At 68.0% G+C, this 25,621-nt stretch overlaps 2 protein-coding genes across 10 annotated transcripts; one reads left to right on the top strand and one right to left on the bottom strand.

Annotated features, from left to right (window-relative positions):
- Positions 1-750: 750 nt before the first annotated feature.
- Positions 751-12,340, top strand: EGFL7 (EGF like domain multiple 7). Of its 8 annotated transcripts, XM_046022270.1 has the most exons (10): positions 3,516-3,693; positions 5,129-5,219; positions 8,579-8,700; positions 8,948-9,064; positions 9,827-9,942; positions 10,110-10,205; positions 10,345-10,503; positions 11,206-11,270; positions 11,730-11,892; positions 12,074-12,340. In XM_046022270.1, exons 3-10 carry the CDS (start codon positions 8,621-8,623, stop codon positions 12,094-12,096), a joined length of 819 nt encoding a protein of 272 aa, XP_045878226.1. In that variant the 5' UTR covers positions 3,516-3,693; positions 5,129-5,219; positions 8,579-8,620; the 3' UTR covers positions 12,097-12,340. The 8 variants fall into 8 exon arrangements, with proteins under 8 accessions (XP_045878220.1, XP_045878221.1, XP_045878226.1 ...); XM_046022269.1 differs by lacking the exon at positions 12,074-12,340 and having other exon boundaries at positions 11,730-12,066; XM_046022264.1 differs by lacking the exons at positions 3,516-3,693; positions 11,730-11,892; positions 12,074-12,340 and adding an exon at positions 751-954 and having other exon boundaries at positions 11,206-11,723.
- Positions 12,341-12,651: 311 nt separating this feature from the next.
- Positions 12,652-25,589, bottom strand: AGPAT2 (1-acylglycerol-3-phosphate O-acyltransferase 2). 2 transcript variants are annotated; one of them, XM_046022271.1, is made up of 6 exons: positions 25,266-25,581; positions 16,330-16,463; positions 15,715-15,890; positions 15,446-15,541; positions 13,724-13,796; positions 12,652-13,383 (listed from the first exon to the last, which is right to left on the bottom strand). In XM_046022271.1, the coding sequence occupies exons 1-6, from the start codon at positions 25,445-25,447 to the stop codon at positions 13,208-13,210; spliced, it is 837 nt and encodes a 278-aa protein (XP_045878227.1). In that variant the 5' UTR covers positions 25,448-25,581; the 3' UTR covers positions 12,652-13,207. The 2 variants fall into 2 exon arrangements, with proteins under 2 accessions (XP_045878227.1, XP_045878228.1); XM_046022272.1 differs by lacking the exons at positions 12,652-13,383; positions 13,724-13,796 and adding an exon at positions 13,803-14,448 and having other exon boundaries at positions 25,266-25,589.
- Positions 25,590-25,621: the final 32 nt, after the last annotated feature.

The raw sequence follows: 25,621 nt of genomic DNA, 5'->3' as shown, positions 1-25,621 counted from the left end.
GCCCTCAGTTGTGCTGAAGCTGGGAGGTCACGTGAACTGATGCCACCTTCACGAAGAAATGGGGTGCGGCCAGGGGTGCCCCACAGGCTGAGGAGGAGGTCCCCCAGGCAGGAAGCATGGTGGCCCAGACCAGAATGGGACAGCAGCAAGAGGGACACACTCTGGAGGCAGAGCCCATGGGGATACAAAGACAGGGCAAAGGCCGTGTCCTGGGCCTCTGGCCTGAGCAGTGGAGGAGCAATGGGAAGCTTGTCATGACCGCGTGGACGGTCCCCAGCAGGTAAGGTCTGGGAAGCAGCGCGGAGAAGGGTCCCCCGCTGCTCGCCCCCACCCCCCAGGCCCCCCATCCAGGGCTCCCAGTTCCCACTGGCTGACCTTGGACGAGCATGTTCCCCTGGGGGCCTCAGTCACATGGCCTGAAGGTAATTTCGTGAGTGTCGCGCACAGTGCCTGGCCGGGGGGGCTTCCAGCAGGCGTACCGGGCAGTGGGGGAGACAATGGCGCCCCAACACCCCCAGGCTCCCTAGAAAACCTCTGATTCCCTTTGGGACCTCGTCCAACTCAGGCGCAGACACGGCCCAGGGGTAGCCAGCCCCGCTGCGGACGGTCACGGCCGGCCGCACCCCTTGGTGAAGGCCCAGCACATCTGGCGAGAGGCCGGGCCCAGCCTGGCGGACGGGGCCACCCTGTCCTGAGGCCGCGGCTGCTCTGGGGGGAAACAGGAAGCCCCATCTCTCTGCCGGCGGCTCTGCTCTCTCCTTCCTGCAGCCCAGCTCGGCTCACACACCTCGCCTGGGGCCCCTCGGCCTCAAGCCGGCCTCTGCTGGGGGCCTGGTCTCCCCCTCCTGGGGTTGCAGAGGCGCAAAGCTCAGGGGTGGGGGGTCCCGGGAGGACGGCGAAGGCCCTGGCGGGTCTCTGCCACGCCCCACGGCCTGACCAGCGCGCTCAGGGAAGGTAAGGCGGCGAGACCCCTTTCCAACAGCTTCAGAACGTTCACAGCCGGGGAGGCAGCTGCGACCATCCAGCCCTACTGGCCACGGGGTGGATGGGGAAACTGAGGCCCAGAGCCTCCGGCAACAGCGAAGCTGGGACCACTTCCCCCAGCCTTGGACGCCATGCCGGAAGCTGGCCAGGCTCTAGGCCCAGGTCTCCAAGCTGCCCAGGTGTGGATGGTGGACTGCCGGGGCCCACCGTGCCCTCAGGGGCCGCAGGCCCGGTCAGACTCCTTCCAGTGATGACTCCCTGCCGGCGAGCCGTGTGTTCCCGGATCCTAAACAGGGACCACCAGAGGTGGGAGGGAGGGTGGTCCCAGCCCGCCCCAGGTGGAGCCCCCTTCCGCCGTCCCAGCACCCCGGGGTGGGCCTGTGGGGCAGAAAGCATGTCTCGCCCCTCTCTAGGGCCCCGGGACCTCCTGGAGTCCAAGAAAGTGTCACCTTCCACCTCTGTCCTCCGCCTGTACCCCACCCCCCAGGCAGACCCCGAGGAGCTGAGCCCCGTTCAGGGCAGGACCCTGGGCCACCTCCCGCACTGGCCCTTGAGACTGCAGGAGCCTGATTGCAGCGCCTGGGAGGGGGGTGAGTGGCAGGTCAGGGCGAGGCCGTCCCTTGGCGCCCTGACCCAGAGCCTGCTCTCCGTGGATTGGTTCTGATCTCCGCGCAGGGAGGGACTGAGGGCAGGGCAGAGCGGGTCAGGAGGCAAGCGTGGCCCGTGGGGGGCTCACAGAGCCCGCTGGCAGCAGGCAGAGCCGGCGCCCCACCCTGGCCGGCTCCCGGGGGCTGGGGAGACCGACTTTCTTCCCTCTCGCCATGTATGTATTGCACGTCTGTGCTCTGGAGCGTCTTTCCAGAAAGTTCCCTCATGTGGCCGAGCTTTAAAGGGAGACTGAGACATTCACTGTCGGGCCCATTAGCTACTCCCAGGTCAGCCCGCCCCGGCAGGGAAGGTCGGGGGACTGGGGGCTGCCCCGAGGGAGTTCCCTCTGAGAAAAGAGAGCATCTGTCTTGATCCTGACCCGGTCTAGCCCTCTGCCTCACCGCGCACCTGGGGCAAGTCTCTTCTCTCTCCCAGGCCTCAGTTTCCCTGTCTGCACACACAAGAGACTGGCTGCAGCCGGCCCTGGTGTCTGCGGGGGCTCAGAGACCATCTCTGGGTGTGGGTCTGGGTGGGGTGGGCAGCGGGGGCAGAGTCCAGCTTGGGTCCTACCCTCTAGCGAGGCCCCCAGCCCTGTGCCCGCAGCAGACCCCCAACCCTGCAACTGCGGGGGTGGGGAGGAGGCTGGTCCCTCGTGCTCTCATCATTCCCGTGGGGGATTTTCCAAGCGGCTCCCCCTTCTCCCTCTTGGCCAGGACACCCAGCTAGGTGGGGCCAGAGGGAGGTAAGGGCGAGCAGGGGTGTTCCGGCTGTGGGTGGGCAGGGGCTGATCCCGAAGCAGGGCACAAACCCCCGGGACAACCAGCAGAGGTCTGGCGTGGCCCTGCTGCATCAGGGACCCTCGGCCAACTGTGTGGTCCGGGTGCGTCCTCAGCAGCTGCCCAGGTCCCCTTGGGTCTCCAGCTACCCACGATCCCAGCAACTGAGGCCCAGCCTGCGGGCTCCCAGCACCACCTGAACGAGGACACCGGAAGTCAGTCCAGGGGCTGGGGGTGAACCCCGGCGCCAAACAGACGAGATCGGGCGCGTTCAGGGTGGTATGGCCGTAGACACCCCAGCGCCAAACAGAGGAAGCACCCCTGATGGTCTCCCAAAGGCCCTGCATCCCTCCATCTCCATGCCCAGCCCTGGCACTCCTCTGCCTGCTGGAGGCCGAGGGAGGGGCGAGGGCTGGGGGGGTGTGCTCTGCCTGTCGCTGGGAGAGGCCCCCGGTGGGTGCACCTCCAGGAGCAGGGGGCTCACTGCCCCCCGGGGTAGCCCCTTCCTGGAGAAGGCCCGAATCTCTGGGCTGGTGACGGCCCTCCCTGACCCCCCCTCAGCCACTCTGGGCCTCAGGGGCGGTGTCCGGACCACCAGCCTACCTTGCCCATCCCCAGGTCTCTTCCGGCCAGGGGCCCCCCTCCCAGGGCAGGGGTCCCTCCAGATTCCCACGCTGGGCATACACATCTGGGGGTGCAGGTGCCTGCCCTCGGGGGAGTCCAGGGGCAGGGCACAAACAGTCCCTCCTGTGGAGCTTCGGTAACACGGCTGATGGGCCCAGAAGGAGGCTTCCCAGGGCACCACGTCCTCTGTCACGCGCGGAGACCCGCGGTCCCAGGCTTGCCAGCCGGGCCTGCGCCTGGTCTCCGGCTGCCTCAGAGTTAGACTCTGAAATCCCAGGGGGCCGCTCCCCCACCCCTGCCCACAGTCCGGCCAGCCCTCCCCGCCCCCCGGACGGCCCCCACCCTTCCCAGGGCCTCCTGTTTGTTCGCTGGCCGCTCCCTGTTATCAGCGAGGAACACACACAGGAAGTCCGGCCGGGAAGGGCCCATCCCAATCCTGATTTACACGGGATGAAGCATAAAAAGCCGCCCTTCCTTGCCCCGGGAGGAGCCTCCCCACCCGCAGACGGCTGCCCCGCACGGCCCAGCTGAGAGCTCCGCGGTCAGGCCAGGCAGGCGGCCTCCGGAGGCGATCGGGGCGGCCAGACAGGGGAGGATCCACCTCTGGCCTGAGCGGGCAGCGATGGGGGCCATGGCCAAGCCCGGGTCCAGGCAGTATCAGGTATGGCAGGGGTGGCCTCGGGGACAGGGAGCGAGCCAAGCGGGGTGAGCAAGCCCTTGGCTCCCCCCCGACCTGCTGGCCGCGGCAACCTGTCGGCTGGGTGCCCGCCCGCCAGCTCCACACCCTGGCCTCTGGTCACCATCTCGCTCTTCTCCCCGATGGTGCCATTCCCAACACGTTGGGGACACTCAGGTCCCTTGGCCAAGGACACCCGTTGTGGGTGGCCTGGTCTAGAACGACTCTGGCCCGCCTGGCTGGGACACTGAGCCCTGGGTGGCCCCGCAGCCACTGTGACCCCTGAGAGGAGAAGCCCGATGCGGCCTGTGGCCTTCCCCTCCACATGCCCTCCCGGCCGACTGCCATCCTGGAGGAGCTCCTAAGGTCGGCTGGGCTCGCCTCTCAACGCTGGGGGTCCCAGGGCCATCCGCCAAGCGTGGGCAAGCCCTCCCAGCATAGGTCTGGGAGGGGAGGCGGAGGGGGCTCTGGCCTTACGCAGAGGAAGCCCAAAGCCGGATCTATGGCTAGGCTCCTTGGGTGCGCCGAGCCGACAAGAGTGGCCCCTGCGTCCTGCTGGGCTGGCCTCGGGGGCACGGGTGAGGTCCTCAGGCACAGGGACGGCCCACCTGGACCCTAGGGGAGCCCCTGCTCTCCCTCTCCCCTCCTCCAGCCAGAGTGCCCGCGTCCCCAACCAAGACCCCCGGCCGCACTGGGGGCTTCTCTGGCTTCCGCTGCTCTGTGGTCCCATGGCCACAGCCGCGGTCTGTCTGGGGAAGCCCCGCGGTTCACATGAAGAAGCAGAACATGAGGCCTTGGCCTGGCCCGGGTTAGCAGCCCAGTGAGGGCCAGGGGCCCGGCCGGGCTGCTGCAGGGACAGGGACAGGATGGGGGCAGGGGACTGGGTGGGGAAGGTCTCCCCTAGGCCTGGCTCTTAACTCTTCCCTGCCTGGGCCTGAGTGAGGGCTCCCCTGCTCAGGTTCAGGGGCCAGGGGACCTGAAGTCCTTCAGGAGCCCGTCATGACTACAAGCGTCCCTGCGTCCTGGCCGCAGCTACCCCAGCTGCCCGCAGACCACCCGCCAGGGGCTCTCGGGGCCCTCTCATCCTGGGGGCTCCTGTCCAGCCATCAGGGTCCCCTCCTGTCCTTTAGCTCCATGTACCAAAATGGGCCCTAACCTGACACCCCAAGCTACCAGCTCTCCAAGAAGACCTCCCCTTCCCCAAGAAGGACCCTCACGCAGCACCCTGGCTTTGCGGTCATGTCCAGCAGCCTGTCCATCCCCGTCTCCTGGGACCCGAGGCAGGTCTGGCTCTGCTGGGAGGCTGACGGTGTGAGCCACAGGCAACACTCGGAAAGACCCACCCCGCCGCCATCCCAGCCCCTGGACATCGGGGTGACCACGGCCGTGCGCTAACCCACACTATGGCTCTGACCAGCAGAGTCCGGCTGGAGGGACGTACTGGGAGCCCTGCCCGCCGGAAGAGCAGCTGCCGCCGCTGTCCAGGGGAATGACAGAGTCCCCGTCTCCAGGTGAGTCCCACAGCAAGCTTCGGATGCTCTGGGCACCAGCAGGGGGTCCGGCTGGGCCTGGGAACACCCTGCACACACAGGCACTTAGGTGACTGGGGTCCAGGCCCGGATTCAAGGGCAGAAGCGGCCGAGGGGAGCAAGCCCTGTGCCTGGCATGCAATGAGGGCCGTGAGAGTCGTGGTGTGGATGTGACCAAATAATTCCTGGCGGGTGGGGGGTGACTGCTCCTGGTTCCGGCCCCTCCCTTGGTGGCCACTGCTGCCGGGAGGGGCTGCTTTAGTCCACCTGACACATGCAGAAATGGAGCCCAGGAGGCCCGGGGGAGGGGGACCGCCGGGGGTGGTCTTGACCCTAACCCTAACCCAGGGGGAGTCCCACAGAGCTCCTAACCTGACACACTGGTTGAGAGGTCACACCTAGGCTCTGGCCAGGCTCCGCCAAGCCACAGCTCTCCGTGTGACCTCGTGCAAATACGGGTGCCCGGGCTGCGGGGGTCATTCTGCCCAGCCTACGGGTGACTGCAAAGTCGCGGTCAGCTTTAGTCTGCGCCCAGTGCGCCGGCCACCCCCTTGCGACGGCCATCCGCACGGTTCGGCGCCCAGCCTGGGAGTTCGAGGGCCTCCCCTCCCCCGACCAGAGCGGGCTCCCCACGCGGCCTCCGGACACCTGACCGCGTCCCAGTCCTGCGTCCCCTGCGGCCGCGCGTCCTGCTGCGGGGTCGGCGCCGGCCGGGGAGGGGCAGCGGCGCGCTCAGGCGGGTGCGCGTCCGGCGTCCCGGGCTCGGGCTGACTCACTGCCCTGCCCGCGGGGCGCCGTGCGCCGCGGGCCTCAGTGTCCCCATCTGCGCAATGGGGGCGGGCGCGGGGGCTCGGGGCCCACCCGGGGCGGGCGGGGGGCGGGGGCGGGGCGGGGCGGCGGGCGGGGCCGGGGCCCCTCGGCGGCGGCGGCGGCGGCGGCGGCGCGTGCGCGCCCGGCTCGGGCGGTGAGTGCGGAGGGAGCGGGCGCCGGGCCGGGGGCGCGGGGGGCGCGGGGGCGCCGAGGGCGGGGTCAGCTCGCCGCGCGCTGGGGCGGGGGCGGCCGGGACCCGGGCGCGCGCGGAGCTGGGGGTCACGCAGCGCGACCGCGGGGAGCCGAGAGGTGAGCGGGCGGGGGGCGCCGGGGCTGCGGCGCGGGGGCGCGACCCCCAGCCCTGCCCGGTCCGGAGAAGGGGCCCCGCGGCCTCCGGGAAGGGCGCCCCCTGCCGGCAGCAGGCGCCGAGCCGGGCCGCGCGGGGAGGGGGTCGGGGCGGGGGCGCCGCAGCCCCCCCCGCGCCGGGCCCTGAGCGTCCCCGCAGGCCCCAGACCCCGCGCCTGTCTCGGTCCTCAGCCCGCGGTCCGCCGCGCCGGGGAGGGGAGCTGGGGCCGGCGGCGGGAGGGCGCTTCCCCACGGCCCGGCCCCCCGCCTTGCCGCCCTCCCAGGGTCCTAACGTCCAGGGCGGCCCTCCCGGCGAGGGGGCCCCGGGGCGCCGCTCTGCGGCGAGGCCGCCCCTCCCTCTGCGGCCCAGCCCTCCCGGGGGGCGCTGCGGGGACGCCGCGCGGGCAGGTGGGCGGGAGGGGGCGGGCTGGGCCCTGCGGACCCTCGGGGCGGGCGGGACGCGACCGCTCATCCACCTGAGACGCCGCGGCCGCCCCCGCCCCAGCTGCGCTGCAGAGGGACATGAGACTGTGGCCGCGCGGGCTGCCCGGCGGCCTCCGGAGAAAGCGTGACTTGGAGAATCGAGTCTGTCACAAGCGCGGGCCACTTCTAAGCGCTGTCAGTGAGTGGGGGCGGGGCTGGGTGGCAGTGGGGCCCGGTTGCATCTGCGGGAGGCCAGCCTCCCCCGACCTCGGGCAGGCGGGCACAGCCTCCGTGGGACCCTCGTGTGCGCCTGCCCAGCCCCCGGGCCCTGCGGCCACCTCTACCTTCCCGGGGCCGCTCCCGGGCCCACCTGTTCCCATCCTTTCAATTCTTGCCTAGACCCCAGGAACGCCCCCAAGAGTGTGCTCCCCCAGGGTCCACTCCCAGAGTTCCTCTTCCCACGCTGGCTCACGGGACATGACCCTGCCCCATACTAAGTCCCAACACCGTGGCTTCTCTTCTTGGGCCCCCACGGAGAACAGGGGGTGCGGGAAGGACTCTCCTCCAGCTGCCTTCTGCCTCACCTGGGTCTACGGGCTGCCGTGGGCCAGAGCAGGGGCTGCACTCCCAGCCAACCGTGTGACCTGTCACGGCATCCCTTTCCCCATGCGGTCAAGCTTGGCAGGCCTGAGCGCTCAGCAGTGGCTCATGGTGGTCACTCCGTATGGGGCCAGCTGTCAGGTAGAGGAGGGGCCTCTGAGACCCTCGTGGTGTCTTTGAGGAAACTGAGTCCCAGAGAAGGGGGTGACCCCACCCTGATTCCACCTGCTGCCACACAGAAGTCCAGCTGTATTCCATGTCCTTCCTGCTGGAGGCCCTGCAGGGCCAGGGGCTGCCTGCCTGGCCAGACCCCAGCACCTTGGGGGCTTCAGTGGGGTGTCTGGAGGGCCCCGTCTACCCAGGTGCTTGCCGCACATCTGGACAGCCGCCCCCTCACCCCACCGCACAGGCCCCTGGGCTCGTTGCAGACCATTAATTCTGGGTTGGGCTTTCTCACATTCCCAGGAGTGCTCTCCCGGGTCCTGGCGTCCATGCCCAGAAGAGAAGGATGGCATTTGGCTCCACTGGCCTGTGGGGAGGGCAGCTCCAACCCCCCCACAACTGTCCTGGGAGCCCTGGAGCAGACTGGTCAGACCCCAGGGCAGGAGTGCCCCCTCCCACGCAGGCTCTGCCCCACTCTGTGCAGGGCCCATATGGCTCCTCAACCAGACCCCTCCTAGACTCCCAGGCCACCCCCTGTGGCTGCCTCCCCATTGGGCAGGTGAGGACAGAAGGACCAAGCCAGCCGGGCTGGGTTCCAGCTCTGCCCACTCCCACCCCGTCTGCAGACCGGGATGGGGACTCCCCTGCCATGACATGAGGGCACTAATCTAGCCCAGGTGCTCCCCCTGGACCCCCACCTTCCCACGTGGACGTTGCCGGAGGCGCAGCTGCCGTCAGGTTCACCCGGACTGAGGAGCCTCTAAGCCCAGGAAAGGGGGCGGCTTCTGTTGCTGCCATCGGGGCCTTCTATAGTTCCCGGCCCTTTGTGCTGGGGAGAGGGCCGGCCTGCCTCGCCAGCGGGCGGGAGGAGGGGGCAGTGGCCGCCTGCCACTGCCCCTGGGGGTCTCCTGCAGTGGGAGGTCCCAGCAAAGCGGCTGAGCCAGGGAACGGGCTCAAGGAGGGGTCCGCAGAGGGGTTTACGGGTCCGCCTTGTGCTCCAGGCCCCCCTGAGGAGAAGGCCGTCCCACCCGCAGACGCGGGCCATGTTCAGCCCCAGGGAGCTGCTGCCGCTGTGGTTCCTGGTGCTGGCAGTGGGCGGCACTGAGCACGTCTTCCGGCCTGGGTGAGTCAGCGCGTGGGGGCCTGGGCCTCCGGGTGCTGAGGGTGGGCAGCCAGGAGCCCTCAGGGCAACCCCCGGTACTGGGCGGGGGCATGGCTCTTCCTTGTCACTCTTGAAGAGGGTCCTTCCTGTGGGCACGCTGGGAAGCCCCTTCCCCAGATTCTTGGCTCCCTTGGTTCCGGGGCCGGAAGGCTCTGGGCTGCGGGCTGGGAGCTGTGGGACTGACTGGCCGGCGCCCCCATCTCTGCAGCCGCAGGGTGTGTGCCGTCGGGGCTCCCAGGGGTCCCGAGTCCGAGTCCTTCGTACAGCGCGTGTACCAGCCCTTCCTCACCACCTGTGACGGGCACCGAGCCTGCAGCACCTACCGGTGAGCGCCCTGCCCCCACAGGGCCCCCACTCGCCCAGGCCCTCGCAGGAGGGCTGTGCCAGCCCGGGTGGGAAGCCCGGGCCCATGTCCCAGTGGACGGCGGAGGCCGATGCCCGTTTGGACTCAGGATATGGCCGTAGTCACCTCAGACGTCAGCCCCTTCCTGCTCCCCCACCCTCGTCTCTGGGGGGCTCGCCGTCCTGTCTGCTGCCTTCTGCTTTCGGGGAGCTGGCTACAAGTTCTTACCCATTTGACACGATGCCTGCCTCGCCAAATCCGCCCCGAGCTCCGGTGGGCGCCCCTCTCCCCGTGACGGCCCCCGATGGTCACCCCCCTGGCCGGCCACCTGCACGAGGGGCGCGTCCTCCGGCGCTCAGCTGTGGAAATGCGGCTTAAAGAGATCCCGCTGTCTGTGGTCTGTGGGGTTCTCAAGGCCCTTCCTGTGGGACGTCTGTGGGACATCCCCCCCCCACTGGCTAACAAGGCAGGGGCAGTGTGGGTGGGGCCCAGCGAGGGGCGGGGCCCTGCTCCCTGACCCTTTCACTGGCAGGCTGGCCGAGGAGGGGCCTGTTGGTGGGCGCCCCCTTCCCCACCTGCTCGGGAAGGGCCCGGGAGTCCCGGACTCTGAGGCTGTGGTTTGAGCCGAGCTGGCAGGGGGCAGTCTCAGCGTCCATGGGCCCAGCGCCCAGAGAGGGAAGGCGGGCGGAGAACCTGGGAGACCGCCGTGCTGCCACTGACTCGGCGTCCCCACGCCCCACGCAGGACCGTCTACAGGACCGCCTACCGCCGCAGTCCTAGGCCGGCTGCCCCCAGGCCCCACTACGCCTGCTGCCCTGGCTGGAAGAGGACCAGCGGGCTCCCCAGGGCCTGCGGAGCAGGTGAGAGGGCCACGGCTGTCTCCGGGGCCGCGCAGACCCGGGCGGAGCTCCTGCTGCTTCCATCGGAGCCGCCTGCCTCCTTGCTGTGCGGGCCCCCCCTTCCCTGGCTGCCCCCCGTGGCGCCCTGGGGACCTCCCTCCGTTTGTGACGGGCCCTCCCCTCGACAGCGATATGCCGGCCACCGTGCCAGAACGGAGGGACCTGCGTGCAGCCAGGCCGCTGTCACTGCCCTGCAGGCTGGCAGGGTGACACCTGCCAGACAGGTGAGGGGCCTGCCGTCCTCCTGGGGGGAGGGAGGGTCCTCCAGGGCCCTCGCCGGGCATCGGGGTGGCCCACGCACAGGTCCGTGGTGAGGGGGTCGGCGTGGGTGCCCCTCCCTAGCGGACGCCCCTTTTCCTGCAGATGTGGATGAGTGCGGGGCCGGTCGGGGTACCTGTCCCCAGTACTGCGTCAACACTGCAGGCAGTTACTGGTGTCGGGAAGGGCACGGCCGGTCTGCAGATGGCGCGCTCTGCCTGCCCAAGACAGGGACCCCCAGGGTAGCCCCGAACCCCACAGCAGGTAAACTTCCCAGGTGTCCCCATCCTTGCTGCTGCGCTTGGAAGGGTCGGGGAGGGCGGGGGAGGGGGTGGGCCTCATCCTGCCAGTTGGTGCTGGGCGCGCTGGGGGCTGCTGGCCGCCGCCCCAACCGGGGCCGTCTCCCCAACCTGAGCAGAGGTGGGGGTGTTCCCCAGGTCGGGCTGGGGTGGTTCGTGGGGGCACTGTGGGGGGGCGGCGAGAGGGCCTCATCTCAGCCGAGAGAGTGGAAGACGGCGCCCCGGTCTTCTGCACATCCTGCCGCCGCGGCCGGGAGGCGCCGCACCGCTGCTGGCGACGGCGCATTATTACTTTTGGTACGCGCTGTGACATTGCAAACTCGTACCGTGAGTAATAATGCGCCGTCGGCAGCTCGGCCCCAGGACCCGCCACCTCGGTGACCTCGGCTCGGACGGCTCGGCTCGGACGGCTCAGCGCGGCGGGGAGCCTGGTGCGGAGGGGCAGGGCGCCGCTGCCCGGGGTGCTGACGGGGCAGGGCCTCTCCCCAGACTTCAGGCCGCCCTAGCTGCCTAGGATGGGGCACGGGCTCGGGCCCCGTCTGCCCCGTCTCCAGGGCTGTGCCGCCACACTCCGGGGCCGAGAGGCCTCGGCACGGGGACTGGAAGCCAGCCTGGGGTGTGGGCCTGGGAGCCCGGCCTGCCTGACTCAGGGCCGGCATCTCCCCAGGCGTGGACAGCGCCGTCGAGGACGAAGTGCAGAGACTCCGGTCACGGGTGGACGTCCTGGAGCAGGTGAGGCCCCACACCGTCTCCTGTGGTGCAGCTCAGGCCCTCGGGGTTGTGAGGCTCCGTGGGGGTGGCCCCGGGAAGAAGGCCTCCTGGGTACTGACAGCCCAGGCCGGGCAGGGCGAGCAGGCCTGGGGGCCCCAGAAGAGGAGGGGCCAGGCTTGGCCCACCCCCAGCAGCCAGAATTCCTACCCCCGCCTTTGTCCCTGCAGCCCAGGGGGCCGTTGGCCTGGTAACCCCTTGGAAGCTCTAGCACACCCCACCCCCCACACCAGCTCCTCTGACCCGGACCCCAGGCTCTGGAGACCACTGGCCCGCAGGCTCGCGAGGCCTCTGCCTGCCCACGCCCCTGGCTCTCCTGGCACAGACGCTCCCTCTGGTGGACATCCGGGGCCCTGCAGAGCCTTCACTGGCCACAGAGATCCCTAAAAGCCTTGTGGGACAGAGGATCTCTTCTGCCCGCAGAAGCTGCAGCTCGTGCTCGCCCCACTGCACAGCCTGGCCTCGAGGGCCCTGGAGCACGGGCTCCCGGACCCCAGCAGCCTGCTGGCTCACTCCTTCCAGCAGCTGGACCGCATCGACTCTCTGAGCGAGCAGATCTCCTTCCTGGAGGAGCAGCTGGGGTCCTGTGAGTGCCACCCCGTCCCCACAGAGCTCCGCGGGATCATGGGACCTGCACCCAGTCTGTGCCCACAGAGACCAGAGACGGGGGCAGGGCAGCCACGGTCTGAGGGAGCGGATCTGCTTGGAGTGGGGAAAGGTGGTGGGAAGCGGTGACCCCTGATCTCAGCCCCTTCGTCTGTCCGCAGGTTCCTGCAAGGAGGAGCTGTGACAGGTGGCCGGGGTCCTCAGCTGTGGCGACTGAGAGCCTCGCCCACGGTGCTGGGTTGGGCAGGAGGGGGACTTCGAGCCAAGGCAGGGTGGGAGGAGGCGCCCTCCTGGGTGTGATCCTGCCGCAGCCGGGCCGGCAGCCTCGAGCAGCCGGTGGCTGGGGGCAGGGAGGCACCAGGGTCTCGCTCGCGGGGCGGCGTGCTGGGGGAGTGCTCGTCTGCTCAGAATAAAACGAAGGTTCAGGAGCTGCTGTGTCCTTGGTGGGATCTGGAGGGCATTCTGATGGGCGCCACCCGCTGGCTGGTAGGCGGGCGAAGGGGCAGCCGTGGGGCACAGAAGGGCTCCAGCCACACCGGGCCGTCCTCCTGTATGGGGTCTTGGTCCCCCTCTCCAAAACCAGCTACGGCCAGTGCTTTCCGGCAAAATGACGATGGCTTCTCGCTGACAATCTCGTTCCACCCCCCACCCCACCCCCGCCGGCAGCCAAGGAACAAACCTGTCTCCTTCCCCAGACCCCCAGCATGCCCGCCACCCTGAGTGACCACAACTCACCAGGTGTTTCCAAGAGCTCGTTTATTAAAAAACCTGGACGGAGTGCAGTGCCCACCAGGCCGGCTTGCTCCCAAGGCCCGCAGGGCAGGATCTCCGCTCCGTGGCTCTGAGGCCCAGGCTGCCCGAGACCGGGGGTCCGGCCGCCCCCCCGCAGAGTCCCGCTTCTCCCGGAGGGCTGTGGGGGCCGCCCAGCCTGCTCCGCACCCTGCAGGCTCGGGCAGGAGGGTGCAGCGTCTCCCGCGGCCGTGCAGCCCAGCCCTGCTGTCCGCCCAGCCGCTCCCCGACCTGCTCCCGCATCCAGGAGGCACCATCGTGGGCTTCCTCGGGAGCTTCCAGCCGACTCTCCTTTTGCGGAGACATCAAAGGCCTGGGTCCGACGCCAACAACAAGCAGCAGCCTCCTGCATCCAGAGCCCTGAGTGAAAGCGGGGGGACCCTTGGGGACACAGTGATCTTGAGCAACCGGGGCAGGGGAGACGTCCCTCTGTCCCGTCTCCAGCCAGGCCCTGCCCCTGGCCGGGCCTCTCCTGTCCCCAGGTCCCGCCCCAGCCCAGGCCTCAGCTACTGGGCTGGCTGGGAACCAGGCCCTGCGGTTGCCCCATTCTCCTGGGGTGTCTTGGACAAACAGAGGAAGGTGGTCCTCATGGCCCGGTGGCAGGTGTCCATCAGCTTGGGGACATCGGCCACCGTGAGGCCCCTGGTGGGGATGGCATCCAGCACTTCCACCTTGATGGTTCCTGTCGGGAGCGGAGCGGCGTCAGCGGCCCGGGGCCCAGGCTGCAGCCCGTCCTCGCTCCCGCGCCAGCTGAACCCCCTTCTTCCACCTCCTCGGCCACCTACTGGCCTCCCTGGGGAGCCTCCCGAGGGCCCAAGGCAGGGCTGGGTGTGTGTGTGAGAGAACCCACCCCCTCGGGATTCCAGATTCCTTCCTCTCCTCTCCAAGGGATCACTGACCTACAGCAGCCTCCCCGAAATGGGAACTGCCCCACAAGGGCCTGGGAGTCTGTCCTAAGGACTGAGAATGAGCCACGCCGAGGCTGTGCGCAGGTGGGGGGGCACGCAGGTGGGGGCCGATACCTGAGGTGAAGAGCTTCGTCTGGGGGTTGTAGAAGGAGGAGAAGCTGGAGTATACTACGGGGATGACAGGCACCTGCAGACAGGAAGCCACAGTGCCTGAGGACACGCGGGAGCCCACCCAGCCCCCTGAGCCCCAGGATGAGGTAGTGGGGGGAGCCTTGCACCTGCCTGTTTCTGCCTAAGGAGGTCCCAGGAGTCCCTGTGGCTGCGGAACAGGCAAGGTGACGTGCCTCAGGGCCCTCCCAGGCACTGACCCCGTGGCAGGGGACACCTTCCCTGCCCTGCGTTAATGATTACCCCAGGAGCTCTTTGTGACCCCGGTGCTTCCAGGAAAACCAGCAGGCCCTGCCCCCAGCATTCCATAAACCCCTCCTGCACGTTGCTCAAGATCCTCTCCACCAGGAAGCCTCCCTGGGCTGGCACAGGGCCCTGCGATTCGCGTCTGTGCCCCACTGGGTCCTAAGATTGCGGGGGGCGGGGGGCAGGGCCCTGCACAGTTAAGCTGGAGGTCACGGAGGTCGTCCTAGGAGACTGGGGGCAGCTGTCGCCGGGGAGGGGACAGGCTCTGCTGGTGTTGTTGGAAGACAGCACGGTCAGAAACGGCCCCTGGGGGTCACGGTTAACCCTGGAGGTCAGGGAGCCTCTCCCGGATACCAGCAGGGCGCAGGCTTGGAGCCCAGGTGGGCAGCAGGCTGGGAAGCCCTGGGAGGAGACGGGGGAGGGAACTGGAGAAGACAGGGAATCGTGTCCGTCTCCTAGCCAAGGCTGCACAAGCCCAGCCTCACCAGGGCCCCCACGGCGTCCTCTCCACTCTCCCCCGAGGTCCTCTGTCCCACGCCAGCAGCGAAGGGAAGGGACATCAGCCCCGGGCGTGTGGCAGGGCTGTCCTCCATGTGGTAGCTGGAGCGGCCGCAGGCCCGGGGCTGAGAGCCCAACGCCGGGGCTTCTCCTGCACCCCATTCACCGGCTGCTTCTACCCCCACCCCCGGGGGCCTGAGCTGGAGCCTCTGCAAGGAGGGCCACACACCAGGGGATGCTGGAGGTCACTGTGCGGGGGAGTCGGGGGGTGCCAGGAGCAGACCCTGCCCAGCCACCCCCCAGACCCTGACCAGGCAGCACAGAAGCCCCTGACCCTGACCCCAGAAGACCACTGTCCCCTACCCGAACTGGGCCAGACCACCCTTCCCCCACCAGGAGACGCTGCCCGGGGGCTGGAGGCACCCCAGCTCGGCAGGGGTCACTCCTGGGGCAGACCGCGCCCTGGAGCTCAAGGACCAGTAAAGCTGAGGGGCCCAGTGTAGGGTTCCAGGTCGCCCGTCCAGGGCCCTCACCGGCTCTGGCTGGCCCCTGACCCCACCCCCAGCCTCGGGTCGCTCACCAGCCCCGCCCACAGTCGAAGGGGCCCAGGAAGCTCCCGGCCTGCCCAAGAGCCCACCAAGTAGGCCTGCCGCCTCTGCCTCCCCTGGGGCCCTGCCCGCCAGTGACCAAGGCGGTGCCGAAGCCGGGTGCTGGCCGCATCGGCACTAGCCGGGGTGCTCAGAGTGGGCGAAGGGCACCCCCAGCAGTCAGAAGCCAGCTGCTTGAGGGGTGAGGAGGCCCGGCGCCTGCCCAGTGGGAGGTGGTCCCCGAGCCCAATGGCCCCAGCCTGGCCAGGCACCTTCAGCTTTAAGCCAACCTGGACCCGCTTCCCCGCCCCGCTAGGAGGGCAGTGCCCCCGCGCACCTGGGTCTGGATCGCCAGGTAGAAGGCGCCTTTCTTGAAGGGCAGCAGGTCCCCGTTGTCGTTCCGTGTGCCCTCGGGGTAGATCCACACTTTGAGCTGCGGGGAGAGAGGCGGCAGCTGTCCCGGAGATCCCTCACCGCCCCGGGCCGCCCCCTCCTGAGGAGCCCCGCCTCTCAGCTGAGGCGGTGCCCGCGGGCGGACGTGCTGCCCGGCCCTGTCGCCGGCGGGAGCGCGGGCACAGCCAAGTAAGCCCCCAGCCCCACACTCACGTTCTCCCTGACCATGCGCTCGCCCACGTCGGCCATCACGGTCACGGCGGTCCGGGAGTGCTGCCGGTTGATGAAGAAGATGCCGCCGAGGTACATGATCAGGCCGACGGGCCCCAAGAAGATCAGCTCCCGCTTGGCGATCTGCACGCAGCGCTCGGGCAGGGCCTCCATCAGGCCTGCAGGTGGCCACGGGACACCAGGCAGGTGGGGGTCGGGCTCAGAGCCGGGCAGCCACCTCCCGGAGGAGGAGAGAGCCAGCCCTGGGCCTCAACCCCCAGCAGGCCTGGGCCAGGTCATGCCTTCCTATGGGCCACCCGGCCAAGTCCTGTGCACTCTCGCCTGTAGAGGGAGGGGTGAGGCAGCGCTCCCAGCTGCCGGAGTGAGGGCGGCGGCCCCCAGCCTCAGCCTCAGGCACTCAGTTTTGTCCTGCGGCCGGGGGGGTGGCATGGGTCCCCCTGGCCTGGGCTGACCCCCTTGCCCACCAGTCATCTGGCCCAGGCTCCACCTCTCTGAAGCCCCCCTGCCCCCTCCCATCCCGCAGAGGCCAGAGCAGTGTTCCCGGCTGTGCCGCAGCCAGGAAGGGCCAGCTGGCCCAGCAGCCCCTCTGCGGCTTACCCATCATGTCCAGAATGCTCTGGTGGTTAGAAATGATGACACAGGGGTGGTCCACCTCCAGCTTCTGGAGACCCTTTATCTCGAAGCGAAGGCCAAACACGTACTTGAACTTCACGACAAACCATTTGATGATCCTGAGAGGAGATAATGTCAGTGAGCAGGGGCCTCCTGCCCTGCACCCCATCTTGGGCTCTGGGCAGGAGCCGGGAAGGGCTGTCGGGAACAGCAGACGGAGCCCAGCGGGCCCTCTCGCCGGCTGCTGGCAGGACCCTGAGCTCGCCCTCCCCCCCCAAGAGCCTTCGGGTCCTGTCCCTCCAGGGGTCAGCGAGTGTAGCCGGGTCTCCTGTCTCCCTGGCGGGAACAGGAGCAAAGCCTCTGGGGACTGGGCACCTGGCAAAGGGGGGCCGTCCTCTTGTATATTTGCTTTGGGGGAACCTGCCATGGGGCCCCGCCCTCACCCACACCCCTGCTTGTTTTTGTTTAGCCAGGGGCAGCTGGAACGGGACTGGAGGCTGAGAGCCCCCAGGGCCGGGCTGGGTGTGGTTCTCAGCCTCATCAGCATCACAAAGCTCTGCCTGGAAGGGCCTGACCTGCTTGGTCAGGGGAGCACGGGACTCCAAATCTCAGGATCACAGGCTCTAGGCCATGTTGGGTGCAGAGATGACTTTAAAAATCTTTAAAAAATAATAAAATAGGGACGCCTGGTGGCTCAGTGGGTTAAAGCCTCTGCCTTTGGCTCAGGTCATGATCCCAGGGTCCTGGGATCGAGACCCGCATCGGGCCTCTCTGCTTCCTCCTGTCTCTGCCTAGTCATGATCTCTGTCAAATAAATAAAATCTTAAATAATAAAAACCCAACGGGGAGAGAGAGGGTTTCCTGCTCCCTGCAGAGGCGGGACCCCCACCTGTAGGCTCTGGGGAAAGAAACCTGGCAAGGGACGTCCGTAACCGTCCCCTTAGGGCAGGGCCACAGTGTGAAGAAGGCGCCCACATCAAGGGGAGGCCTTTCCAGGGGCTGACAACTGCTTGGGAACGAGGGGACGTGCCCCCCCCACGAGGAGGGCAAGGCAGCAGCCAGGCTGGGCTGCACCCTCACCCACCCGGCGGCACCTGCAGGGGCTGCCCTAGGGCATCGGGGACCTTCAGGGTGGGCGTGCATGGCTGTGGGTGCAGGGATGAGTCCGCAGGCGCTGCTGCCTTGGAGAACACGGCAGGGAGGAGCGCTCTACCTGGGACGGCCTCTGGTAGGGGTCAGCCCGCGGCGCGAGGCTCAACACCCTGTGACTCCCTGAAGGGCCCTGGTCCTTGCCGTCCCCGGTGGGGGCTGACCCACCACTGACCCAGGACCCTTGCACCGCTCACAGAAGGCTTGGGCAGCCCCCGCAGCCCCCCAGGCATCTGAGCCCCTCCGTTTTACACACAAGGGTGAGTAACGAGCTGCCCCAGGCCCGGGGATGGCCCCGAGAGAGGAGAGCCTGAAACGAGAGAGGAGAGCCTGAAATGCACCCTCCGAACCGCTGTTTGGGCACAGCTCAGGGACGTCAACGCGCTCCCATGGAGCCGTCCGCCCCTCTGCCCCTGCAGAAGGCGCGCCCCTTCCCAGACTGGACTCAGTCCTGCTACGCACAGACCCCCTTCCCCCTGCTCTGCCCCCCGCGTCTGTGGATCCGTCTCCTCTCGGGCCTTCTGGGAGTGGACGCCTGGGGACCTGCCCTCTGGGTCTGAAAGCCAGGCTCTCGCTCACTGCGCTTTCTCGGAACAGAGTCCCATGGGGGGGCCGCTCTCCCACCATCCCCTGCTGCAGATGGGGACACTGAGGCTCAGGGAGGTGCCGCCACAAAGCCCCAGCTGTCTGCACCATCAGACCGGCCGTCCTTCTCCCCGGACCTGCCAGTCTTGGCTGGCTCAGGCCAGATGTACCCCTTGTCCCTTCCCGCTCAGGGACCTGCATCCCAGCCGGCCCTGGACACAGGCTGAGCGGTTGACCAGCTGCTTCATGTCCTCGGGCGCCACTTCTCGTCTACAGAGACCGCTTCTCAACCACTAGGACGACTGAGGGGACACGGAGAGGACCCAGCGGGCTCGTCACCCGGGGGAAAGACGGAAAATCTTCCCTCTCACTAGAAATCAAGGCGACGCACATTGAAACAGGAGCCCCGTTTTCATTCTTCTGGTTGGCCCAGACCGAGGGAAAGGCCGGTAACTCCACGAGGGGTTGGTGGGGATGTCGGGACGCCCTGCAGCCGCTCACGTGGCTGCTTGGGGACGAAAGGCCGGCAGCACCTGGGCAAAGCCGGGCTCGGAATCTGGTCTTGCGGTGCCTGGGGTGGGTGGGGGGGTGGAGCTGGTGGAACGTCCTCTCTCGGTTTGGCTCAGGGTCAGGATCTCAGGGTCATGGGATTGAGCCCAAACTTCAGGCTCGGTGGGGAGTCTGCATCTCCCTTGGTCCCTCCCGGGCTTGTGCGTGCTCTCTCAAATAAATAAATCAAGAAACAAACAAACAAAGGGAAAAAAATGAAAAAAAAAAAAAAAGGAAAAGGGGAAAGGGGGAAAGGGAGGGGAAGGAAAGGAAGAAAGAAAAGAAATCTGGTCCCTCTCCCAGGGTCTGACCCAAAGGCAGTTAGTTGCAAGAGGCAGGCCCACAGGCCTCAAGTGCGTCTGGTTCCAAGAACCCAAGGGCCGCCGCCTGCCATGCTGGATCTCACGGTTTTGAGTTCGGGCCCCTCGTGGGGTTGTAGGGATGACTCAGAAATAAAATTTAAAAAAAAAAAAAAAAAAATCCGAGACCACGTGAACGTCCCCCGCTGAGGAGAGGAGGTGTCGGTCGGATCCGGCCGGGGCAGACGCGGGGAGACTGGGACGCACGTGCTGCGGGTGCCCGTGGCCAGCGCCCCTCCCCCCGCCGGCCGCGGAGAACCCAGCCACATCCGCACGCAGACCACAGACCGCGTTCTGTTCTGCTGGAGGCGTCTGCGGGCTTCTCTCTCTCTCCCTCTTTCAAAATTGTGGCAAAATTCAGGTCACATAAAATGTATCATTTCAATCATTTTTGAAAGATTTTATTTGAGAGAGAGGCAGAGAGAGCATGAGCAGTCCCCACTGAGCAGAGAGCCCGACGCGGGGCTCGATGGCAGGACCCCAGGATCACGACCCGAGCCCAAGGCAGACGCTTCACCGACGGAGCCGCCCAGGTGCCCCCATCATTTTAATCATGTTTAAACGTCTAGTTCAGCAGCAAGAAATCCCCCCCGGTGCTGTGCGACCGTCCCCACCGTCTGCGCCCGGGACTCTTCCCTCTTCCTGCCCGCACTTCTCGGTGCACGTACTGTAGGGACTGACCGCAGACGGGGTTTCTGGAACCGTGGGAGAGGCTGCGCACAGACTCGGCCAGCGGCCTCCAGGGGGACAAGCGTGCACACCTGCGGCTGTGACGACGGGCAGCGGTCGGGCCACAGGACAGGCGCCCGTCGCACACGGACGCCTGTCCCCCTGTCCTCTTCCCGATGCCACACAGTATCAAGGTTTTCTGTGAAAGTGGTGACGTCTCTTGTTTTCACGGTGCAGAAAGCAGCCAGCCGGGCTCTGCAGCAGCTTCGGGGAGAGAAAGCCAGGGAGGGGTCCCTGCCCGGGAGAGCAGAGCGCACGGTCCACCGCCCACGTCCACCTCCCAGGTCCACCGTCCAGGCGTGCACAGCACCTGCCTTGGGCCAGGGCGTGACAGGAAGCCTCCTGTTTGGCTCAGGGAGGACCCCACGGGGTGGGACACTCAGAGGTGGGCTAGGCTAAGTGGAAGTGACGTGCCCAAGGTCACGCAGCAGGGAACCCAGGATGGGCCGGAACCCACCTCCTGACCTGGTTTTTGGAAAACACGTGAAAACCGCCTGGCAAAGGGCACCCTGGAGGTGGGGTGGAGTGAAGCCCCAGGATTGCGAGATGGCGTTCCAGGATCGCAGAAGCAAACCTGTCTCTGTCTCCCTTCCCCGAGGCTCTGTGGATGCCGCCCAGCGCCCGAAGGACTGGAGGAGGAGGCCGTGCCCTTGGCCAGCCCGCAGCAGCACCCCCATCCTGAGGCCCAGACCCACCGTGCCGAAAGCCCACCTAACCTGAGTGCCTCTCCACCAGCCGCAAGGCTCAGGAGCTGCCCCTCCGGAGTCAGATCCCAAAGCTTGAAGCAGGTGTCCCTGGCACTGGCCCCGGGATGTGCACACACACCTCTGGCTGCTGCCCTCCTTCCCTAGCCCCCAGACCCTCAGGGGAGGTGGGCAGGGGTGCAGCCAAGGCTACTTGAAGCCCAGGCGGCCTGGGAGGCCCTGGGTGCCGGTGCAGCACCCACCAGCAGTCGGAGGGGTGACGGGCGCCACCTTTCCACCTCAAGGCCCCGGGGGCAGGGCCGTTTCTCCAGCAGATGGGATGTCCTGGCCCTTCCTGACCTTTCTCAGGGAGCCCTCTACTTCACCCCAACCCCAGCAGGAACTGCCCAGAACGCCCACGTGCTTCAAACACCACGGATCTTTCTGGCGCCCAAAGAAGCCCAGCCAGGCTCCTTGGACCTTCTGTGTTCAGCCTGAGGACCCCCCGGGGCCTTCCCAAGCTCTGGGTGAGACCAATCAGATCCTGGCTCCCCGCTCCCCTAGCCATGACCTTGGGCAATGTCCTTGACTACATCCATGGACGCTTTCACTCCTGCTGGTGACAGGGGAAGGGCGTGGAGATTGTGCCCAAGAGGCTGGGACCCCGGGAACAGGGACAATGGTGACGTCACAGCAGATAAGAAGAGTCCAGAGCTGGCCGCCACAGAGCCCCCACCCTGCCCCTCCCCCCACCAGCCTTCGCCCTGGCGGCTGGAAGGAGTTCAAGGCCAGGCTCTGGCCACCTGTGGACCTTGCCCTCTGCCCCTGGCTTGGGGCTAGGTTGCTGCCAGGCAAGCCAGACCCCGCTGGGTTGCCCCAGAGAGTGAGGGGTCTGGGTGGGCCCACCTGAGGGCAGCTGTCAGGAAGGCCACAGAGAGCCCGCGTTCCGCTCGGGGACAGGAGGCCCACGAGAGACCATCTGGCAAGAGAAGGAATGTTTTCCAACAAGCGTCTTTGAAGCTGGAGCCCCGGAGGAAGAGAGAGCGAGCGGGAGGGGCTGGGAGCCAGGGCGGGGTGAGGCGGGGAGGGGCGGGGTGAGGCGGGGAGGGGCGGGGTGGGGCGGGGCTTCCGGCCTGCCCAGAAGCCCGGCGTCCTTCGCAGATGGGGTTGTGGGGAATGGGGTAAAGAGCAGGGGGCTGGGAGCTGGTGCCGCCAGCAAGCCCCTGGTCCCGACCCAGCATCTCCGGGGCTCCAGGGAGCTGGGCCTGCAGCCGCACGTCCCAGGGAGGGAGTCCGCCCCTGGCCGTCCTACTCCAAGGAAAACAAAGCCAGACTTTCCTGCAAAACCAGGATCCTCTGCCAGCCCTCATGTGCCACGGGGCCCCCCGAATGCTCTCCATCGCCACCCGTGCACCCCCCGGGACCACACAGTGGTTGGGAGCGCTGGCTAAGCGGCTCGGCTGTCCCGAGTTCAAATCCTAATCGGCCCAGTAAGCCCCCGTCTCTGGCCCAAGCAACCCCGTTCTTCCCTCCTCGAGGTTCCACAGGCAGCAGATGGGGTGCCCGCAGCCCTACCTCCCCTGAAGCCTAGAGCCGCGCCAGCCGGGACCTGGCCATTCCGACGGACTCGGAAGCATGTGCTCCAGCCCTCAGAGGCCCTGCCAAGGTCGTGTATGCACACTGGCCCCCAGTCGTGATAGAGCCACAGCATGGAGGCTGGAACTCATCTGCAGGACATGGGCCGCCCAGCTCTGGTCTCCTTCGATGCAAGAAAAAAGTGGTCTCTCGCTGAGGCCGCCGTCACTAGGGTTTCCCGATCCTACAAACTGTGTTCCCATCACACCGCTGGGCCTCGCTCTCGTCTCCCAGGGCATCTGCCTCCTGGGACGAGCGAACGGGGCCTAGGACTCCACCGTGCACAACCAGCCTGGGAGGGATCCTGGGGTCTCAGGCTCCAGGGGGTCAGAGGCTCTTTGGCTTTTCTGTTCCCATCGCTGTTCCCTGCACACTCAGAACTGGAGTCTAATAGGCAAAGGCCTCCTCGGGTTGCGGCCTGGAGCCCTGTGGGGAGGGGCTGTTGCTGCTCGGGGGAAGGCAGGAAAGCAGGGGGCGGGCAGGGCAGGGCTGCTCCCCCCGTCCCCGCCCCAGCTCCGGGCACCCACAGCTTGGGTCTCCAGTTCTCAGCACTGCCGCCGCCCCTAGCGCTGGTGGGCACAGAGGAGCACAGAAAACATGCACTCTGGCGGCCCTCGCGGGGGGGTCTGCACCCCAGCTCTGCCCCGTCTCAGCTCTGGGAGCCCAGACTACGGCCTCCTCCCGCCCGCCCTTGGGCCTCCCAAGGCCTTGGCTTCAGGGAGCGCCTCAGACCGTTCATCAGAGGAACAAGGCCACTCGTCCCGCGGGGGCACCTCGACATGCCGCCGGAGATGGGAGCGGAGGCTGCGGCACCCGGCGAGATGGGCAGTTTTCAGAAGACAGAGCAGGGCCAGAGAGAAGGGCAGGCAGATGCCCAGGGCACCCAGGGGTCCAGGAAAGACTGATGGGTGAGGGGCACATCCCCGCCCCTCACCTCTATGCTCCTGGGTCCTGTCCTGGATCCCGGAGCATGCAGCAGCCCCCAGCCTGTCCCCCGGGCCGTACCCCCACTTCAACTATGGCTAGGGGGTCTGCAGCACCATCACGATGACCCACCCTCGGGGGCTGGGGCGTCCGGACAGGAGACTGTGGCCTCTCTCTGGGGAGAGCAGAGCGCCTCCTCTTACCCCACCCGCGTCCTGGGGTGGCCCCTTCACAGAGCCTGAGTCCGAGGGCTGCCCTGCAGAGGGGAGAGCTGCAGGAAGCCCCCACCCGGTACCGGCCCGGCCTCCGGGGTCCCCAGGGGTTCAGCCTAGCTGGCCAGAATCTCAAGCCCCAGCAGGCCAAGGGAAGGCCGAGTGTGACCAGCCCCCAAATCAGAGAGCAGACTAATGACTTCTGACTTGACCCCACAAGCAGCTTTGAAGTGTGAGTCAGTCCCTTTCACAGGCGAGGAAGCTGCTTGTGCAGACACTTCCTGATGATACCTGCGGTGGAGAGGGACAGGTCACCTCCTGGTTCCCTCCCTTCTGCTGCAGATCTGCTCTGGGGCCAGCTCCCCGCCAGCCTCCTGCCCCCCCGCCCCGCCACCTCAGAACCTGGCGCCGGGGTGGGGGACAGCACCGCCCACCTGCCTGTGGCTCCCTGAACCCACCGCCCTGCTCTGGCTCGGGGGCCAGCCCCCAGCAAGGCCTCTTGCCACCCACAGCGACTCCGGGGCTCCAGGACCCTAACCTCGGGCCCACCTTCGGAGAGGCGCACGGCCTCCAGCTTCCCTGCCCTCGAGTGGTGCGGGCCCTGCTTTGAGGAAGCCCCTGAAACAGGTCCTCACATGGCAAAATGGCCAGAAGGGCCACAAGAGGGCTGTCCCTGGGGTCCGCACTCCCTGGGATGGTGATCTGGGCTTCGCTGTTGGTGGGCGGGGCCACCAGAGACCCACGGAGCTGCTCTGCTCTGGGTAGGGCAGGAAGCCACAAATCCCTAAGGACAGGGCCTGGAGGGTCCACGCAGTGTGGGCCAGTCCAGGCAGCATCGGCCCACCTGGATGGACAAGTGAGAGGTGGCGGGAAGTCAGCAACCCTCACCGGCTGCCCTGTAACCACATGGGGGTGGGGGTGGGGGGACAGGGACCACAGTATCCTCACGCAGGCCACAGCCAAGAAGTCATTGCAAAAGCCACAGAGAGAAACGTTAACAACAGCCCTCCTGGGGCTGGCAGGAAGCAGCCGCCACCCCTTAGCCTCCGACCGGGGGAGGCCCACCACTCTCCAGCTGGGCCTGACCTCCTCACCCCATGCGCACCAGCCCACACCACCGCACTGCCCAGTTCGGAGGTGTCCACAGAGAAATTCCAGCCACCCCTCCCTTCCTTCCACCCTGCGGCTGGACCTCAGGGGTCAAACCCACCCTTCCCCTCCAGGAGCCTCCCACCTCCTTAGGTGGACGGGCTGGGAAGCAAAGGAGTCCGATCTGGGGACCCATCTCTGGGGCATTCATCGCCCAGGGCAGACAGAGGACCGGGATCCGTGACCCGCCCCCGCTCCGCCCGTGCGCCTCCTCCAGGCGGGGGCGGCGCTCCAGCAAAGCCCCGCGGTCCCACCTGCTCTTTCCCGGCGGGTGGAGCGGGACGGCGCCTCCCCGCCGGCCCAACGTCCTTCCTCGCCCAGGGCCGCTCCGCCCCCCGCCGCCCGGCGCCCCGAACGCCCTGAGCGTCCCGCGGGGCCCTTGGAGGGTCGGAAGGACGCGGCGACGCTGGATACCGAGACCTTCCGAAATCCCCCGGTGTCCGCGCGGGGCCGGGGCGCGGAGACATTGTGACGTGGCCTCTCGCGGACCCGTGCCCGCCGCCCTCTCCACGCGCGCCGGCCGGGAGCCCCGAGATCCCCAGGCGGGACAGGAAGCAGGGACGGGAGAGTAAAAGTTAGGAAAGCGGAAGCGGGCTGCGGCCTCGCTCTGCGCCGCGCCGCGCCCCGCCGCTGTCCCCCCGGCCGTTGCAGTCCCCGTGTCCCCCTCTCCGCCCCGCTCCCCCCAGCGCTGTCCCCCCGGCTGGCACAGTCCCCGTGTCCCCCGCGCTCCGCCCCGCCCCGCCGCTGTCCCCCAGGCTGGCACAGTCCCCGTGTCCCCCGCTCCGCCCCGCTCCCCCCAGCGCTGTCCCCCAGGCTGGCACAGTCCCCGTGTCCCCCGCGCTCCGCCCCGCCCCGCCGCTGTCCCCTCGCCTGGCGCAGTCCCCGTGTCCCCCGCGCTCCGCCCCGCCCCGCCGCTGTCCCCCCACCCCGAGCCCAGGTCCCCTTGCCTCATGTTCTCCACTGTCCGGCCGCCGTGGCGCAGCAGGCAGACGACCGCGGCCACCGCGGAGGCCGAGAAGCAGAGCGCGCAGTACAGGGTGATCTTGGCGTAGAACCTGGCCGAGCCGCTCAGCTGCACGAGCAGCAGCAGCAGCAGCAGCGCCGCGGTCAGCCACGGCCAGAGCTCCATGGCCCCGCCACGCCCGGACCGCGTCCCGGGAACCCCGACGGCGCGGGCTCGGCTGCAGCTCTGAGCTCCGGCCGGCGCGCGCGCACGACCTGCGGGCGGGCGACCGCTGGCCTCCCCCGGGCGCCCGTGCCCCTTATTGCGACGGCGGAGGGGCGGGGCGGCCCGGGGCGGAGC

This window comes from Meles meles, chromosome 11 (genome assembly GCF_922984935.1).
Source record: "Meles meles chromosome 11, mMelMel3.1 paternal haplotype, whole genome shotgun sequence".
NCBI lineage: Eukaryota > Metazoa > Chordata > Mammalia > Carnivora > Mustelidae > Meles > Meles meles.
Note: the sequence above shows the minus strand (reverse complement) of the source record. Positions and strands in the feature narration are given on the sequence as shown.